At 47.4% G+C, this 18,536-nt stretch overlaps 1 protein-coding gene, 1 long non-coding RNA gene and 5 other non-coding genes across 7 annotated transcripts in view; 3 read left to right on the plus strand and 4 right to left on the minus strand.

The window, feature by feature from the left end:
• The window catches only part of LOC135811281 (DNA excision repair protein ERCC-6-like), a 32,142-nt gene that overhangs the window by 12,789 nt on the left and 817 nt on the right, over window positions 1-18,536 (minus strand). Inside the window, exons 2-9 of the mRNA XM_065324497.1 lie at window positions 16,236-16,325; window positions 15,067-15,470; window positions 14,552-14,814; window positions 14,193-14,318; window positions 9,607-9,713; window positions 9,029-9,081; window positions 7,714-7,839; window positions 1,716-1,808 (exon numbers count right to left, since the gene is read on the minus strand). Of these exons, the coding sequence (XP_065180569.1) occupies window positions 1,716-1,808; window positions 7,714-7,839; window positions 9,029-9,081; window positions 9,607-9,713; window positions 14,193-14,318; window positions 14,552-14,814; window positions 15,067-15,470; window positions 16,236-16,325 (1,262 nt within the window). The remainder of the gene's footprint in view (window positions 1-1,715; window positions 1,809-7,713; window positions 7,840-9,028; window positions 9,082-9,606; window positions 9,714-14,192; window positions 14,319-14,551; window positions 14,815-15,066; window positions 15,471-16,235; window positions 16,326-18,536) is intronic.
• Trnaf-gaa (transfer RNA phenylalanine (anticodon GAA)) lies at window positions 769-841 on the plus strand. The gene has a single exon. It is a non-coding gene; the product is annotated as a tRNA-Phe (tRNA).
• Window positions 2,886-2,958, minus strand: Trnav-aac (transfer RNA valine (anticodon AAC)). The gene has a single exon. It is a non-coding gene; the product is annotated as a tRNA-Val (tRNA).
• On the plus strand, window positions 3,091-5,835 carry LOC135811283 (uncharacterized). Its single transcript, XR_010552580.1, has 2 exons — window positions 3,091-3,404; window positions 5,195-5,835. It is a non-coding gene; the product is annotated as an uncharacterized LOC135811283 (long non-coding RNA).
• Window positions 8,504-8,576, minus strand: Trnav-aac (transfer RNA valine (anticodon AAC)). Its single transcript has one exon. It is a non-coding gene; the product is annotated as a tRNA-Val (tRNA).
• Window positions 10,521-10,593, plus strand: Trnav-aac (transfer RNA valine (anticodon AAC)). Its single transcript has one exon. It is a non-coding gene; the product is annotated as a tRNA-Val (tRNA).
• Trnav-aac (transfer RNA valine (anticodon AAC)) lies at window positions 14,968-15,040 on the minus strand. The gene has a single exon. It is a non-coding gene; the product is annotated as a tRNA-Val (tRNA).

The raw sequence follows: 18,536 nt of genomic DNA on the forward strand, positions 1-18,536 counted from the left end.
GGATCCAGAGTACTTCAAGTACCGTATTTTACCGGTTTTTTAGTCGACCCCGGTTATAGGTCGACCCCCGTATCCGGAGGTCTTAATTATGTTTTTAAAGTTTTTGCCCAACGAAGCACTGCTAACCGCTCCCTGCTACTAACACATGAACAAATCACATAAACACTCCTCATTGGATTCTGAAACATCCCAATCCTTGAAAAAGGCAAATAAACTTGGCAAAAATGCATACACATGGTGCACTCGTGTATTCATTGCAGGTCATTTTTGGAAGATACCGATAATTCCCGGTTATAAGTCGAATCCCGGTTGTAAGTCGACCCCCACCTTTTCTCCTGCTATTTTCAGTCATAAAAGGTCGACTTATAACCGGAAAAATACGGTACATGTACATGCGGGGTGACTCAACCACCCATAGACTGTAATACATGAAAATAAGAACGGTCTAGGCTAGGAGGCTGACCCCCTAGTTCTTCGGCAACCGATCGTACTGTAGCCATCATCAAGACTACCCGGGGGTATATTATATGTACTCTTGCTATCATGCTGCACAGGCGGTGGAAACAATGTGTACATGTGTTGTCACGTGATGTGAACTTCTCCCTTGAAGACCCTATAGACTGGAGTTGGGCACTCTTGGCAGTTATGTACTCTTGGTGGGGTGTAGGAGACGTGTCGAGGGTGAACACCGTCCCAAAACCTTTCATAAACCAAAAAAAGCTATCGATAATGGTCATGGCCGCATCAGCTTCCACAGTTTATGTGCAAGCCGAAATAGCTCAGTTGGGAGAGCGTTAGACTGAAGATCTAAAGGTCCCTGGTTCAATCCCGGGTTTCGGCATTTCTTTTTTTCTTCTTCTCTTTTCTCCCTGTTCATAAACATTCATTTGTTTACCTTCGAAAGGCCGGCCGTAGTTGATTGTCTTCATTTTCTTTCGGACAGATGATCTCTGGTCTAGATAGACTCTCCACTTTTGTGCGCATTCGGCCAGGTATCGTTGCCTCTGTGTGTGGGCTTATCTGGCTCAACATGCTTGTTTTCTCCACATGTTGTAATCAGTGCATGTCGTGTCAGGCAGCAGCGCTTCGTTCCGGTGTATCTTCTGCTCATGTGTGGCACGATCGAACGATTCGTAACGAGAAAGAAAAGCAATAAATGAGTGTGACAAGAGAAACAACTTTGGAAACCCCTGGTGACTTTGATGAAGCCCAGGCATGACTGCAGCAGATATACCACTTTTATGGCTAGGCTCAAATAAAGATTTGATCCTGCGTTGAAGAAAGTTTTGCTCTGCCGGTAAAGTTCAATATCTGCTGTGTTCAGTGTGCACTTCATGCTATGCTTTCGGTGTGGTGCGTACACATTAGACACGATTCTCTCAATGGTCTGCGGTCTGCATGCACTCACGTCGCCACACGTGTGTCAAGAATCGCCTGCAAAAATGGTTTCTGAATGCTGTGTGCTTATGCGCGCATGCACCACCCCCACCATACCCATGTTCATGAACAGGGAGAAAAAAAAGAAATGCCGAAACCCGGGATTGAACCAGGGACCTTTAGATCTTCAGTCTAACGCTCTGAGCTATTTCGGCTTGCACAGAAACACCACACGCCAACGCCACCATGAGCGTAGATTTGGCCATCGACGCAAGACGTGGAGTTCCAGAAGAGGCTTTTTCACAGGAAATACCCTGTATGTTGCAAGCATGGCATACCTGTACGATCGGTTGCTCGTATTTCTCCTTGAAGTCCTTGAGCGGGCCGAAGAGATTGCCGTTCGTGGCAAAATCAAACAGGCGCCAGAGCTCCTGTACATGGAAGAACAGTGCAGACGCACCAAAAAGAAAGAAAGACGGACTTACATCATACATACAAAGAGCTAGTACATACACTGAAAATGTAGCACCGTATATAGACCCCTGTGTATACTATACTCTGCAGTGAGACCTCAATATCACATAGACACATACCGGTATAAGTTACCCGTATAAAAATGTACTTCTAATCATCATCATCATCATCATCATCATAAGCCCATAGCCCTAAGGCCGTCGGGCGTCACAGAGCAAGTATGAACAAGTGAGCGCCATAAAAATCTATCGCGTGCGGCAGCTAGCAAGGACTGCACGTCAAGTGCAGTCCATGAAATAAGATTATCAAGCCATGACATTCTAGGCCTGCCTCGGCCATGTATTTCGGTATTTCTAATAGTAAACTTGAATTTGATTGTTTTGATGGTGTTGAGTCGCTATAAAACGATTTTTTCGTTGGCTAGACTTCACCCCATGATCAGACAGACATCACTGGACATAAGAGTACTACTGTACAGGCAGAAAATTCCGTCGGTCAATACTTTCGTCCAACTCCAAAGAAAGGGAGTTCGTCCGGTTTTAAATTTCGTCCATGGATCATAAGAGTGTGTTGAAAAGCTGGACAAATCGACATTAGTCCAGCATTTAATTTACTAGTTGTCCAAAAGCTCCTTGGACGAAAAAGACGAAATAAAATTCCAGATGAATGTTTTTTTTTCTGCTTACACAGTACATGAAAACCAGAGTGTGCAGCTTGGGGCTTTTCTACTATGGGTGTTTGTCACGGCGGAATTCCGTGATTACATCATATTTGGCCCAAATCTGAGGCGGGAAATGGCGTAGTGCGTACAACTGAGCTGCAGTTGTGCAGAAAGAGACCTGCTTGAATCCTGCTTGTACGCACTACATCACTAAAATGATGTAATCACGGAATTTCGCCGTGACAGCAACCCATCCGAGCTGCACACTCTGGTTTTCATGTACTCTTGCTGGACACCACCCGGGAGTTGTAACCTGGACACCACCACCTTATGATCAGAAGTTGTCTTGGAAAGCAAGAAAAAAAGAAATTGATGTTTCCACCCGGGATCGAACCGGGGACCTTTCGCGTGTTAGGCGAACGTGATAACCGCTACACTATGGAAACAGCAGACAAACACAGCCTTGCTATGAGAATCCATAGACCTTGCACTCACAAGTCTCCATCCAGTGTTACCAAGAGTACATAACCCCCCCAGAGTGTGCAACTCCCACATACCAGTCCGTGCGCCAAGGGGTACTCAAGGGCTGATTTTATTTGCAACCGCGGGAAACGAAGTCACCAAGACGCCTTCATTTGAGGCCTTTGGAATTGGAGAATTTATTGAATTTAGGTATGGCTCTCGTCCCTTCTAGAGAACTAACCAAGACCCTGTGGGGGCAGAAGGAGACTTCTTTGGCTCCGTGAATACACTAGCTATGCGGTGGTCTAGTTAGTTTGAGTGTGTGGATCGTATTCAAAGTGTTCCAAGCCGCAGTTCACTCGAAGGTCATCGTGGATACGTCTGCACTTGAAAATCAAGGCTGGAAAGGACTGCCTGGTGTGTCCGAACGGTATGTTTTGCACTGAAGGCATTTTTTGTATGAATTGTTGAAAGTGTCTACTTGTTCGAAATGCAAAAGAGATGGTCGTAGATCCTTGGCCCACAACGCCCCACTAAATAAACTATGACCTGTCGTGAAATTATGTGAAATTGATCAACACAATCATCCACAAATTATCCTATGCCAAAGTACTGCAAATGCAAATAATGGCATCCCTTTACCTAGGTCATGTTTGTAGGGCCTTATGTCACATCTTTGCATGATTTCCTCATGCAAATCGTGTGCCTAGCTTCGAAAACACATTGCGCTAAGGGCCGAATATATACCTGTGAATCAGAACAACAGCACTCACTATTGCTTTCATGAGTGGTAATGGTCAGCTGAAAGGAAACTTCTATCCATCAACTCATAAGTAAAGTAATGACTAATCTCCTTGCTGCGCATGTGGTTCCTTCGTATTTACATGTACCGTAAAGTACCGCCAGAGTGCCCCACCATCTCGTCCTTTCGGGGTCGTATTGTGGAGGTGGTCTCCTGTCTGTAGGTTATACGATACGAACTTTGTACACATATTGCACGCTCTGCAGACAATCCGTACCTTCGAGCGGAAACGAGCTCCACACAAAAACCTGCTTAGTGTGACCTTAGTACACTAAGTTGCTCACACCGTACGAACTTCGTTGCACTCTGCCATACGATTTTCCTTTCCCTGGCTGTAAAATCTGTCGCGGCAAAATATAGGTGGGGCGCTCTCGCGGTACTTTACGGTATGTGCGCCTCTCTGTGTTCGGTGAATGATTTTGAATATTTGCGCACGACTTCAGGATAGTGCACATTGTGTGGATGTACCTGCGTATGTAATCCTTTCATGATTTAAAAATTAGGAGCCGTGTTTCTCATCACCGTGGACAAGTAAATGTCGGCCAATTACGTAGCGTTTGGAGACTTGCACAAGTACAGTTGCGTGTCAATTATGCGGCACCCGCGGAATAAAATGAATATTCTGGACGACTGAAGCTACAAAGCCATCTTGTGTTAACAGATCAAAAAGACAGTACTTCGAAGTACCTGTATTTATCACTAGTATTACCCTGAGACAGTCGTGCTCATCTCTACAGACTGGCTTGTATTTAACTCAACGTAATGGCAACTTTCATGATGCTGACTGTCTACATTTACTTGAAGTAGGACTATAAATACTAAATATAAGGTCTATAAGCTGTCAGTGCGGTGCTGTTGGATACCCGACATGCCATGTGACTGACCGCCAGATAAACGACATGCGATTGTACCGGTCACAGTGTAGCTGGGTTTTCACGAAAAAATGAAACTTATACGATTGTGAGAAAAGTTCAGAAACCACACTTACACACACACACATGCGCGCGCACGCGCACACACACACACCTGTCCTGTTCTGTTGAGCCACTACCACAACTTGGCACAAGGATCGCATCGGCCCCAAAGGGGCAGTAGAGCGAAAGTGAGAGGTGTTGGATTCGAGTTCACCTATCTCTACGGTGAACGCAACCTCGATCGAAAGTCATGCCAAACGGATTTATCTACCACACGCGCGCGTGCGCGTATACAAAACGGAGGAAGGATTACTTACTCTCCCTGTATGATGTATCTGTTGTATTCATGAACAATGTCATTGATGTTTTTCCATGCATGTTTTTGAATATGCGAGCATAACTTCCAACATCAAGCGCATTCTTGCTTCTCATCAGCATGTACAAGTTTATGTTGGGCAGTTATGTAGCGTTTGTTTTACCGGCTGCGTTTGTTGGTGCTTGCAGGTCATTGGCATGCTATCTGTTTCACAGAAGCTCGTGTAACAGGTTCACCGTACAGCTATGAATGCAATGTAGCGTGTCGAAGCCACTTCGGTATGACGTGATGCCTAATTTCCTGGTTGCATCAAAATTGCGAGTATGCAAGTGATCGTCAAGCCTGTCCCCTGTACAGTAGCCGTCTTGCCTTGTTACGCCTGGTTCTGACTCTGCGTTCTCGTATACTCCATGCAATGTTACAAGGAATACTGCTCCCTTCTCAAGTAATTCGTTGGCAGCAAAACGCTCGGCTATGCCCTGTAACTTTGCTGTGCGGTTTGTGCTTTGTCAATGTTGTGTACCAGTTCATGATCTGTGCTTGCTGGTCTGTTTGTTTTCTCTCGCACAATTGAGGCGCTGTAGCACAGTGTACATTGTCGATCATCCTGCCCAGGCTCTGATCTCACGTACCACAGTACGGTTTCTCTTGTTGCTCACTGTAATGTGCATGATACAAGCTCCTTGGTACTCCATCATCACCTGGTGCTGTTGCTGCCATTGTTGGACCCTGCTGATATCCTTCTCGCAATGCCCGAACGTTGTTCCAACAAATGCACAACTCGCTCTTAGTTGTCACATTCGGTTTGGTCTCGTTCCAGTCTTTCGAATTGAGTGAGTGCGTAAACTTGTGTGAAGTGGTGAAGCAAAAGCCGTGCGCCGGCAAACATTCAATGTCCGGGTGTAATGACGCACCAAGGCCCCGGGACTTGCGTCCAATTCCTGAGTGATTTTTGTGTGCCTAGCCTCTAGGTATCATACCATATTGGTTTGGTTCAACTGTTTTGGATGCCCACTGCAATACCATTCACTGTATTATGTGTGTATTATGTGTGTATTATGTGTGTATGTTATCCAAGAAATCTCCCATATTTTTGGGTGGACAAACCTCGCCATAAGTCAGTAACCTGGCATTTTGCACCAACAGAACTCCTAGGATATCAGCGCCGTCTCAGTACCTGGGGATAGTTGTAAAGAAAAAGAAAAAATACCCTTGGCCCACAATGCCCCACTAAATAATCCGAAGGGTGTCGCGAAGACGACAATTTCCTTACCTTTCTTTCGTGAACGAAAAAAGACACTTCGCTTCGTCCGTTGCGCATAAAACGAAACATGAGGGTAGTGTTTATCAATTAGAATCGGTATCGTGCACGAAGGAATGGCGAAAAGGTACTATGCTCGAGCGCTGGTCGTCGTCTTGTTTGTCAATTTTGAGTCCCATTGAGAATTTTCTTCTCCAGACCCCTCAAATTTCCCGCGGTTGCAAATAAAAGTGCAACTTCTAGACGACTTTTTTGAATTTGGCGCACGGACTGATACCCTGCTGTCCCGACAGAATTTCAAGTTGACGTCATTATTTATGACGCAATGCTCCTTGCACCAGTGATTTACAACATGTGTACGGGTGTCAACGCATCACACGTTTTTCTTTGCAATAATTTGTACAGGATCGATCTGCTTCGGTCAACCACAGGTTCCGGATTCGTCTGGTAATCCGTGTACAGTGCGCATTGCATCATCAAAATGACGTCAACTTGAAATTCTGTCGGGACAGCACCCATAGTGGAGTTGCACACTCTGGGGGGTTATGTACTCTTGGTGTTACAGTAGGCCACTCAGTTGTTTTCGCCCCCTTGTCAGGCATTGGTTGTGAGACATACCACCTCACCCTCGCCGTTAGGAGCTGCATCTGCCACCCTGGTATCACAGGCATCGCGGTGGCCTGGCACAAGCGAAGCTTCCTAAGCTGGTTGTGTTTCTCAATACAATTGTATAGCCGGTGGTAAAGCGGACGTGTGAACTTTACTTTGCTTACTCAGTTGTTTGGGGTCACAGCACACAGCTGCAAAAGAGTCGGTCGCTTAGGCTCCGCATCTCTCCAGAGTGAGTCCACACATGAACGCATTCATGACAAACTCACATGCTATAATTATTTGTGAAGACCACCCAGCACTGATATGGGTCCTGCCAAGGCCATGTCTCAGCTATACAGGCGAAAGGAGCCATGGTTCTATCCTATGTTTGTATTTCCCGAGACTAAAAGGCTTTCTGTGGTTGCATGGAAAAATACGATCGCTTGGGTGACCCGAAACAACGAACAAATTCCGGGTGGCCCAAAGCCAAGATGCAGGGGAAAGCCAGGTTTACCCTTGTGCAAGCTATGGTGCTAGCCAGGCTCCGACATGTAAGCCAAAACAGGTAGATTTACATTATACCGAGCGTCAGCTTCAATACTAGAATGACATTCAAAATAGACAAATGCAGCAGTAGCAGCAAGACATACAACATACATACCGGGGCAGCAGCAATAGCAACAACAACAACAACAACACCACCACCATCACCAGCGCCGGCAGTCCCTGCAACAACAGCAGCAGCAGCAGCACCACCACCACCACTACTACCACCACCAGCAGCACCACCACCACCACCAACAGCAGCAGCACCACCACCACCACCAACAGCAGCACCAGCAGCAGATTACTGACCTCCAAACGGTTCATAATCGGGGTGCCAGTTAGGATGAGTCGTTGCTTGGCCAGCAGCGAGTAGATCTGCTTAGTAGTCTTGTTGTTGTTACGAATCATGTGACCTTCATCAAGGACCAGACAATCCTGTAGAGAAGAAAGAGAGAGAGCATCGTTGCAGGATCTAAACTGATGCGCTCAAATACACAAGGGTCAGGGGCGGATCCAGAGATCTCTACAGGGGGCTCCAGTTGAGCCAAAACTGAATACCTGATACTTAATTATACATGTCCATGCATAATTATACTTGAAGTAGTTTCCCGTGGTAAGTTTGCAAAATTCAGGGTCTTCCACTGAACCCCTTGACCCCCTGGATCCGCCCCTGAGGGTAGCATCCAGACGTCGTTTGGCGTTCGGTCTGCTCAGGTTTCGGTGCACATGTTGCGGCTGCTCTGAACTTGTGCCACAACCAAAGCTGTTTTGTGTACGCCACGACATTGTTCTTGGTGTTGAGTCAAATAGTTCTCAACACAACGGCCTGTGGCCAATAAGAGATGCTTCAAATCTTTATTCTCACGATGATGTGTCGTTGTTGTTGTGTTAGTTGCCTTTTCTTTTGAAACCGCACACAGGGAGGGCGAGCAAGGATTGACTTCCTACCGCGATAGAAGGCAGGAGCAGGGTGATCAGGCGGAGCAAGAATAAAAACTGGGAAAGCATCATCAAACTCAACCAGAAACAAATATAAGCAGCTGCATGAGGCGTCCTTGAGAATTTTGAAACATATGCAATTGCGAAAAAAAGAATTTGATGTTTCCACCCGGGATCGAACCGGGGACCTTTCGCGTGTTAGGCGAACGTGATAACCGCTACACTATGGAAACAACTCATGACTGTTGTCTCGTACAACGTGATGCCACAGTTTCATCTGAACTACTTCACAGGCACATGTACCTATAGCCATGCCCATCTACAAACAAAGGACAAGGGATTCAGGAAGGATCTACCAGACCTGTACGAGTAAGACCCCTGGTGTTGATTGTGCTTCCGGAGGCTGCTGTCCTGATGTCCTTGGAATGGTCAAATCTCTCTTTGGGACTGGACGCGCGATGACATATGCTCATGCACACACACACACACACACACACACACACACACACACACACACACACACACACACACACACACACACACACACACACACACACACACACACACACACACACACACACACACACACACACACACACACACACACACACACACACACACACACACACACACACACACACACACACACACACACACCCATAAACAGTGATTCACAGGAACGTACCCAAGCAAATGAGCCATGACAAGTGAGATCCTCCAGGCCAGACCGGACCATACCTAACAATAATAGAAAGCCACACAGATACACAAACATGATGTAAAAGGTGTTACACTACAATCAATCAATCAATCAATCAATCACCCATCCTCTCTCTCTCTCTCTCTCTCTCTCTCTCTCTCTCTCTCTCTCTCTCTCTCTCTCTCTCTCTCTCTCTCTCTCTCTCTCTCTCTCTCTCTCTCTCTCTCTCTCTCTCTCTCTCTCTCTCTCTCTCTCTCTCTCTCTCTCTCTCTCTCTCTCTCTCTCTCTCTCTCTCTCTGTCTCTCTGTCTCTCTGTCTCTCTCTCTCTCTCTGTCTCTCTGTGTCTCTCTCTCTGTGTCTCTCTGTGTCTCTCTGTGTCTCTCTCTCTGTCTCTGTCTGTCTGTCTGTCTGTCTGTCTGTCTGTCTGTCTGTCTCTCTCTCTCTCTCTCTGTATGTCTCTTGCCCCCCCCCCCAAACACACACATATGCTTGCCCTTACACAAACATATATACATCATACAACTGGAGCAAAGTCAAAAACAGTCCCTCCTCGGCGGTCTTACCATATGTTGTGAGGCAGACTCCACCACGTTTCTGTACCCGCTCCAAGTCCATTTCACGCTGCTTCTTGGAGGTGCCATGGAAGCAGCCGAGGCGTAGAGATGGATACCTGTGAAAATCATGACAGTTAATACAAAGCCAAACGTTTGGCCATCATTTTCGCCGCTTATCACAAACGTACGGAGTGTATGTGTGGGTGTGTGGGATTGGAAGTTCACAGGACGAAACAGCCGCATATATCACATAATATGACCGTAAACGTCCGTAAATAAGTACGTACTTACTCTAATTTAGTGGTCACACCCGGACTAACTTTCGGGCGGGTACTAACATTCGGGCACGAACTAACCTTCGGACCTGACTTGTGTGTAGTGGAGAAGTCATTTTGTACAATGCTAAGTGCTGGATGTGCGAACCATACCGGTATAGACAGAGTCAAACGAATGTAGGGGGTATTCATTTCGGGCAGGTACTTATTTACGGACTTTTACGGTGTTGTTGAGTATGAATTAGGACGACGGACGACACCTTCTCCAGACATTACAACGGACAACGGGAACAAGTTAGTGGAACGATGTTTCTTATAGACGACGAGACAAGAGACCAAGACGAACGAAACGACTACATGGGCGCGCAAGTAGCTACCCAGGCCAACGGAACGAAAGGTGAGTATGATGTAGTACGGGTGCATGCAGGCCGGCCAGCTTAGGAAAGGTTGTAGGTAAGATTGTAAGGGAGGACCTGTACCTAACAGTATGATTGTTTTAAAATGACTTCACTATGCGAGTGCTGTTTGGAGGAAGGGATGGGGGTGGGCGAGGGGTGCCAGAAAGTCTGTGTTGCGCGCGATTGAGATAAAAGGTCGGACGGCCAGGGACCCTCAAGAGATACACATGCCCAAACATCCTCCACAGTTGTTTCCATAGTGTAGCGGTTATCACGTTCGCCTAACACGCGAAAGGTCCCCGGTTCGATCCCGGGTGGAAACATGTACTTTTTGGGGAATTTTCTTTTCTTCTACTGATTTCGAAAGCCACTACTACAACACTGTAGCAGGTCTGTGCTTCACTCTTACAAAAGTGCAGCCAAACTACCTTTTATCCAGACTACCCAGGTCCGGGTACCCCTGTCTATCGGGCGGCACCCTTCCGACTCATCTGCCTCTGGATCACAAAAATGGCTTTTCAACGTTTTAAAATGGCTGAACAACAAGTGTTTGTGTCCGAGCAAGCAATATGTCTGTTCCAAATCGGGGGAGGGGAGAGGGGGAGGGGAGAGGAGGAGGAGGGGGGAGGAGGAGGAGGGGGGGGGGGGGCAGTGCCAAGTTATGTGAAACACTCAACACAGTCTGTCATCAGACAGGTTCACTCTACAAGAAAAAAACCTGTGCATGTACAGATGACCTAGTTTTGCAAATTGCCATTGGAACTCAATGACAGTGCACTAGTGGCGCAATGGCCCATAGTTCGCGGCTACATAATACGGGCAACTCGCCACACCAGACCCCATATGCAGAGTTGCATACTCCTGGGATTTATGTACAGTAAAACCTGTGACTAACGACCACCCCTTGGGGCCAGAGAAGGCGGTCTTTAGCCTACGGTGGCAGGTGGTCCTTAGTTAGAGGTTTGCACCGCACAACCATTACCGTAAAGTACCGTTGATCCGTCCCCTCTCTAATTCCCGCCCCCTGTCGATTTTCTACCTGTGAAGCGACTTCGGCGTATACAACGAAAATACGATGTTGAACCGACGCATGCACTGCTGTACACAATACTTGCCAATCCAGGATGAAAATGTGCATAATCCAGCACATCGAGTCTGAACTTCTACGTTGTTGTACATCGTACTGCACTTGACAGCCTTGATCTAATCCCCGCCGAAAACCCAGCTGGGAAGCGACATGGCGTGGGGGGGGGGGGGGGGATCAACGGTACTTTACGGTATATGGAACGTGAGACCGTCCGTGCATGGCCATGTGGTCTGTAGTACCAGGCTGGTCGTTAGTCACGGTGGTCTTTAGTTACAGGTTTTACTGTAGTACCAGGCTGGTCGCTAGTCATGGTGGTCTTTAGTTACAGGTTTTACTGTAGTACCAGGCTGGTCGCTAGTCACGGTGGTCTTTAGTTACAAGATTTACTGTAGTACCAGGCTGGTCGCTAGTCACAGTGGTCTTTAGTTACAAGTTTTACTGTAGTACCAGGCTGGTCGCTAGTCACGGTGGTCTTTAGTTACAGGTTTTACTGTAGTACCAGGCTGGTCGCTAGTCACGGTGGTCTTTAGTTACAAGTTTTACTGTAGTACCAGGCTGGTCGCTAGTCACGGTGGTCTTTAGTTACAAGTTTTACTGTAGTACCAGGCTGGTCGCTAGTCACGGTGGTCTTTAGTCACAGGTTTTACTGTAGTACCAGGCTGGTCGCTAGTCACGGTGGTCTTTAGTTACAGGTTTTACTGTAGTAGCAGGCTGCTCGCTAGTCACGGTGGTCTTTAGTTACAGGTTTTACTGTAGTACCAGGCTGGTCGCTAGTCACGGTGGTCTTTAGTTACAAGTTTTACTGTAGTACCAGGCTGGTCGCTAGTCACGGTGGTCTTTAGTTACAGGTTTTACTGTAGTACCAGGCTGGTCACTAGTCACGGTGATCTTTAGTTACAGGTTTTACTGTAGTACCAGGCTGGTCGCTAGTCACGGTGGTCTTTAGTTACAGGTTTTACTGTAGTACCAGGCTGGTCGCTAGTCACGGTGGTCTTTAGTTACAGGTTTTACTGTAGTACCAGGCTGGTCGCTAGTCACGGTGGTCTTTAGTTACAGGTTCCTCTGTAGTACCAGGCTGGTCGCTAGTCACGGTGGTCTTTAGTTACAGGTTCCGCTGTAGTACCAGGCTGGTCGCTAGTCACGGTGGTCTTTAGTTACAGGTTTTACTGTAGTACCAGGCTGGTCGCTAGTCACGGTGGTCTTTAGTTACAGGTTTTACTGTAGTACCAGGCTGGTCGCTAGTCACGGTGGTCTTTAGTTACAGGTTTTACTGTAGTACCAGGCTGGTCGCTAGTCACGGTGGTCTTTAGTTACAGGTTTTACTGTAGTACCAGGCTGGTCGCTAGTCACGGTGGTCTTTAGTTACAGGTTTTACTGTAGTACCAGGCTGGTCGCTAGTCACGGTGGTCTTTAGTTACAGGTTCCTCTGTAGTACCAGGCTGGTCGCTAGTCACGGTGGTCTTTAGTTACAGGTTTTACTGTAGTACCAGGCTGGTCGCTAGTCACGGTGGTCTTTAGTTACAGGTTTTACTGTAGTACCAGGCTGGTCGCTAGTCACGGTGGTCTTTAGTTACAGGTTCCTCTGTAGTACCAGGCTGGTCGCTAGCCACGGTGGTCTTTAGTTACAGGTTTTACTGTAGTACCAGGCTGGTCGCTAGTCACGGTGGTCTTTAGTTACAAGTTTTACTGTAGTACCAGGCTGGTCGCTAGTCACGGTGGTCTTTAGTTACAGGTTTTACTGTAGTACCAGGCTGGTCGCTAGTCACGGTGGTCTTTAGTTACAAGTTTTACTGTAGTACCAGGCTGGTCGCTAGTCACGGTGGTCTTTAGTTACAGGTTTTACTGTAGTAGCAGGCTGGTCGCTAGTCACGGTGGTCTTTAGTTACAGGTTTTACTGTAGTACCAGGCTGGTCGCTAGTCACGGTGGTCTTTAGTTACAGGTTTTACTGTAGTACCAGGCTGGTCGCTAGTCACGGTGGTCTTTAGTTACAGGTTTTACTGTAGTACCAGGCTGGTCGCTAGTCTGCACGGTGGTCTTTAGTTACAGGTTTTACTGTAGTACCAGGCTGGTCGCTAGTCACGGTGGTCTTTAGTTACAGGTTTTACTGTAGTACCAGGCTGGTCGCTAGTCTGCACGGTGGTCTTTAGTTACAGGTTTTACTGTAGTACCAGGCTGGTCGCTAGTCACGGTGCCGGTCTTTAGTTACACGTTTTACTGTAGTACCAGGCTGGTCGCTAGTCACGGTGCCGGTCTTTAGTTACACGTTTTACTGTAGTACCAGGCTGGTCGCTAGTCACGGTGCCGGTCTTTAGTTACAGGTTTTACTGTAGTACCAGGCTGATCGCTAGTCACGGTGGTCTTTAGTTACAAGTTTTACTGTAGTACCAGGCTGGTCGCTAGTCACGCCGGTCTTTAGTTACAAGTTTTACTGTAGTACCAGGCTGGTCGCTAGTCACGCCGGTCTTTAGTTACAAGTTTTACTGTAGTACCAGGCTGGTCGCTAGTCTGCACGGTGGTCTTTAGTTACACGTTTTACTGTAGTACCAGGCTGGTCGCTAGTCACGGTGCCGGTCTTTAGTTACACGTTTTACTGTAGTACCAGGCTGGTCGCTAGTCACGGTGCCGGTCTTTAGTTACAGGTTTTACTGTAGTACCAGGCTGGTCGCTAGTCACGGTGGTCTTTAGTTACAAGTTTTACTGTAGTACCAGGCTGGTCGCTAGTCACGCCGGTCTTTAGTTACAAGTTTTACTGTAGTACCAGGCTGGTCGCTAGTCACGCCGGTCTTTAGTTACAAGTTTTACTGTATCTTGCCGGAACTACAGTCAGCACTCACCACTTCTTGATCTCCTTCTGCCAGGCGGTGAGAACAGACACCGGTGCCATGACCAGTGCACTGTGTATTCGCTCTGTAGCCACTAGAGATGCCAGATAGACTGTGATCTGCACTGTCTTGCCAAGCCTGTGGGAACAAGGACGTCAACAGCATACACAGAATGTTCAGGGACATATCTATGCGAGAAATTGGCATACTCCCAGTGAGATAGCAGATATTGCCTGTGCCTGTGGTGAAGTAAAATAAAAAGGCTAAACAGCAACAGCAACACCGACACCAACACCAACAACCGCAGCAGCAGCAGCAGCAACAACAACATATCCAGAGGGTTGAGCGACCACGGTTACAGCTCGACTTACCCCATATCATCTGCAAGAATACCACCGCAGCCCTTCTCGTGCAAATCCAGCAGCCACTGCACACCCTTGCGCTGATGTGCGTACAACTTGTCCCAAACGCTGCGCAACACGACACCATTCGGCGCCATTTCCGCTTTCAAACCGCCGCGGCGATCCTCAATTGCATCGTCGGCACGGCGGCTTTTCGTAGACAGCCACGCATTCTCCTTGCCAGCTGCCGAGCGCCGAGAATCCTTCATCTCCGCTGTGCTTGTTGATGGTGCCTGCATTAAAAACCAACACAGAAAGCATAACAAATCAATGAAATCATGTTTGAATATTCAAGGAAGGAGTTGACCATACTTGTGTACATGTATACACGGGGATTATGGATTCTAGACGGAAGATCATGGCAAAAAAGGACAAAAAGAAATGGATGTTTCCACCCGGGATCGAACCGGGGACCTTTCGCGTGTTAGGCGAACGTGATAACCGCTACACTATGGAAACAACTGATGAACACAAACCGGACTCACCTCGTTCATAACGTAGGCATTGCGACCCATCAGTGCTCGCTTGCGAGGCTTTTCTTCGCACCTTGGCTGACGATCATGCATGGGCATGGAGTCTGTGCTTGTCATGCCAACCGAAATATGATCAGATGATTGATGATCGGAGCGGGTATTAACATCACGGAGTCCGGTGGTAGCTTGTTGCGCTCCATTGTCATGCTCAGTAGCCACCGAATCGACATGCGATTGGCATTGCTCATTGTGCTGTGCAGGTTTCACGCTGCTCGCCGCTTCGTCTTCGTCCTCGTTGCCGCTGTACTCGTCCAGCGCGGCCTGGATCTTGGTGATGTGCTTCTGTATGCGCTCCGTGGGACGAATGTCGTACGCCAGTGTCAGGCAGGACAGTGCCTTTGAGAGCTCTCCTTCACCTGTGTAGTAATACCACACAGTGGGGCACACACACATACAGTGGAGCACAAACACACACACACACACACACACACACACACAGTGGAGCACAAACACACACACACAAACAGTGGAGCACACACACACACAGTGGAGCACCCACACACAGGAATGCTGCATATTAAAGCCGGTCTCGAGTACAAGCCCGCCATGTAACATACTTCAAGTATTATCGACGTGACTGTGGATAGTGCCTGGATTTGCGCACAAGCCGGGGTTCAAAACAAACACTGGGTTGTTTACAGGCACCGTTACCTTGCTACACTGTACTCATGCTCACCTGGCCATGATCTGTCTGCCATACATGCATATAGCCTGTTGGGACGGGGGAGCAATGTAGCAAGAAGGAGCTACAGGTGTGTGTGTGAAAGTGTGAAAGTGTGAAAGCGTGTGTGTGTGTGTGTGTGTGTGTGTGTGTGTGTGTGTGTGTGTGTGTGTGTGTGTGTGTGTGTGTGTGTGTGTGGCTTTCGGTGTGTTGATGCCATCTTCTCACTCCGCCAGCTCATCGAGAAAGCCTACGAACCCCGTCAGCAGCTCTTCTGTGTGTTTGTGGACTTGAAAAAGGCTTACGATTCTGTACTATGCACTGCTCTCTGCTCGTGCGTGTGTATGTGTGTGGTAACAGACAGTAGGATAGGGTCTGGGATAGATAGCACAAACACAAGCACATTACACTTAAATGACACGTAAATGTATACAACTTGAACTTGCACACTGCAACGTACTGGCATATTTCTTGCCATCTCTCACGAGTCGGCTGAAAATGACACGGTCCTCGTCGGAGATGGCAGTCTCTCCTGCTCCATTGGGACCAGCTAGAAAACAACAACAAACAGAAGGAACAAAATTCAGGTACTGAACCATCAGATCAAGCCACTCGACTCAGCGCAGCTGCGAATCACAGTCTCAGCCTGACTTAAGTAGTGAACTGCACTTCACACCTCTGGGGGGGGGGGGGGGGGCAAGGAGAGAGCACTCCCAGCGCTGATTCAGACAGTTCCAATGAGTACTACGTCAATGATGATACGTGCAATTCATTGTAATTCATTTTGCCTGGACAAGAGGCTTTAATGCTACTTACTACTACTACTTCAATGACACAAGTCACACAACCCATTCTGGAAACACTACATGCACAACAGCTCAAGTAGCCAGTTAACAGACATACGGCGCTACATGCACAGCAGCTCAAGCTGCCAGCTGACAGAAGTGATGACGAGTGCTAAAATCCATACACTTGCACTGGCACTGGCACAAAGCAGTGCTGTGCATTTCACTTCGCGTCTGCTCCCAAACGTGCAGGTGTGTGGCCAGAGGTGTGATCGACGCTCTGAGTTACTTCAAGTATTCACCTGTTGTATCTTAGTAGTGAGAGTATCCACAAAATGTGATGCAGAAAGTGAGAATATACGTCCGTTCCAAGTGAGGACGACCCCCCCCCCCCCCCCCCCCCCCCCCCATAGCGGGTGTGATGGCAGGCAACAGCCTTGATTGTCAGACTGGCGATTATGCACCACAGCCACCAAATGGCAATCACATCACATGGTGCGTAGATTGTGGAGCATACACTGTAATTGACCAACACTATAATTTAAAAATAAAAATAAATTCACGGTTCGCGTGAGACTCGGCCAAAGGCCCAGTTTTCCGCATCCGCAGGAACGCCACCACCCTCTTGGATCAAGGCGCAGATGCAGCTCCTAAGCTCCTATAATTAGGCCCAAACAAAAATACCGTATTTCCCCGTAAGTTAGTACGTACTAACTTTCGAACTTAGCAGCCACATGAGTACTAACTTTCGGGGGTGGTACTATCTTTCGGGGAGTAATTTTTTATCGGGGGTAAATGTCACGCAGTGGGAAGCCTGCGCAACTCTAGTGTCCGTGCATATGATGTATGTACTGTACGGTGTCTGTACATGTAGGACGGGTAAGAACTTACTATCTTTCGGGGGGAACTGTCTTCCGGGGTGATAACCTCGGCAGTGGAATGTGTATTTTCTATAGGGGGTACTAAGTCATTGGGGAGAACTAACTTACGGGGAAATACGGTAGCCTTGTTTCAGGTCGGCCGACCGGGTCATTTTTCCCCAAATTCTGAAACTTCTTTTGCTCCCCATATGTGTACAATAGGTGCCCGTGAGGCTGCAGTTAGCTAGCTGGCAAAACCGCTCACTTGCACAGTGCATGCATATGTGTGCTGCAGCGTGCCTACATCAAGGAGTAGTAAAATACCGGTATTTTACGACTCCCTGGCCTACATCTACATCCAGTAATAGACATCCATTACTGTCAGGATGCAGGATCGAGGAGTACACTGTCTGTACGAGAGTGCAGCCAGCCAACTGTGACACTGGCACACGGTCACACCTCCACCACCTGTACATGGTTTATTATTATATTATTATACGCATTTCCGCGGCAGCGTCAACCAAGCAGTTATGCTTGATCCACACGTTCGCTTATGCTGGACATTGAAACAGAGCAGATGTAGATATCTCCTAGAGAATGGGGCTCATGGTTTATAGTACGTGCTATTTGTGTACATGTATATTACGTTTGAAAATCTTGTGTGTGCAAAAAGAAAGCGTTATCACTAGGGGTGAAACGAATTTTAGAACGATCGACTAGGTTCACTCCAACTGGAAGTTGAAGAGAACTCAATTCGCTACTTCAAGGTGTCGACCGTTCGTCGATGCATGCGCAGGTACATGCAGCCCCATGCTTGTACTGCAAGTTATCATATCAAAGTTACTCAACTAGTACATAGTGTTGATAGTTCTCACAGCAGTGTACACTGCTTGAATTCGTTTCCATGTGAGCGTAGGTGTGTTATTGGCACTTTACTTTATCAACACTTTCTATAGAATTATTTGCAAATTTGTCTCTATTCCTCTTAGTCTTACTGCTATTTACATCACTTTCCATGGTAAAATAGTAACTAATTGTTCTGGTTAGTTTCTTTTCTGCCTGTACCAACCGGACGAGAAGGCAATGAAAGTACATGAACTTGTGGATTTTTTTTAA

The sequence above is a fragment of the Sycon ciliatum genome, chromosome 3 (genome assembly GCF_964019385.1).
Source record: "Sycon ciliatum chromosome 3, ocSycCili1.1, whole genome shotgun sequence".
NCBI classification, from domain to species: Eukaryota; Metazoa; Porifera; class Calcarea; order Leucosolenida; family Sycettidae; genus Sycon; species Sycon ciliatum.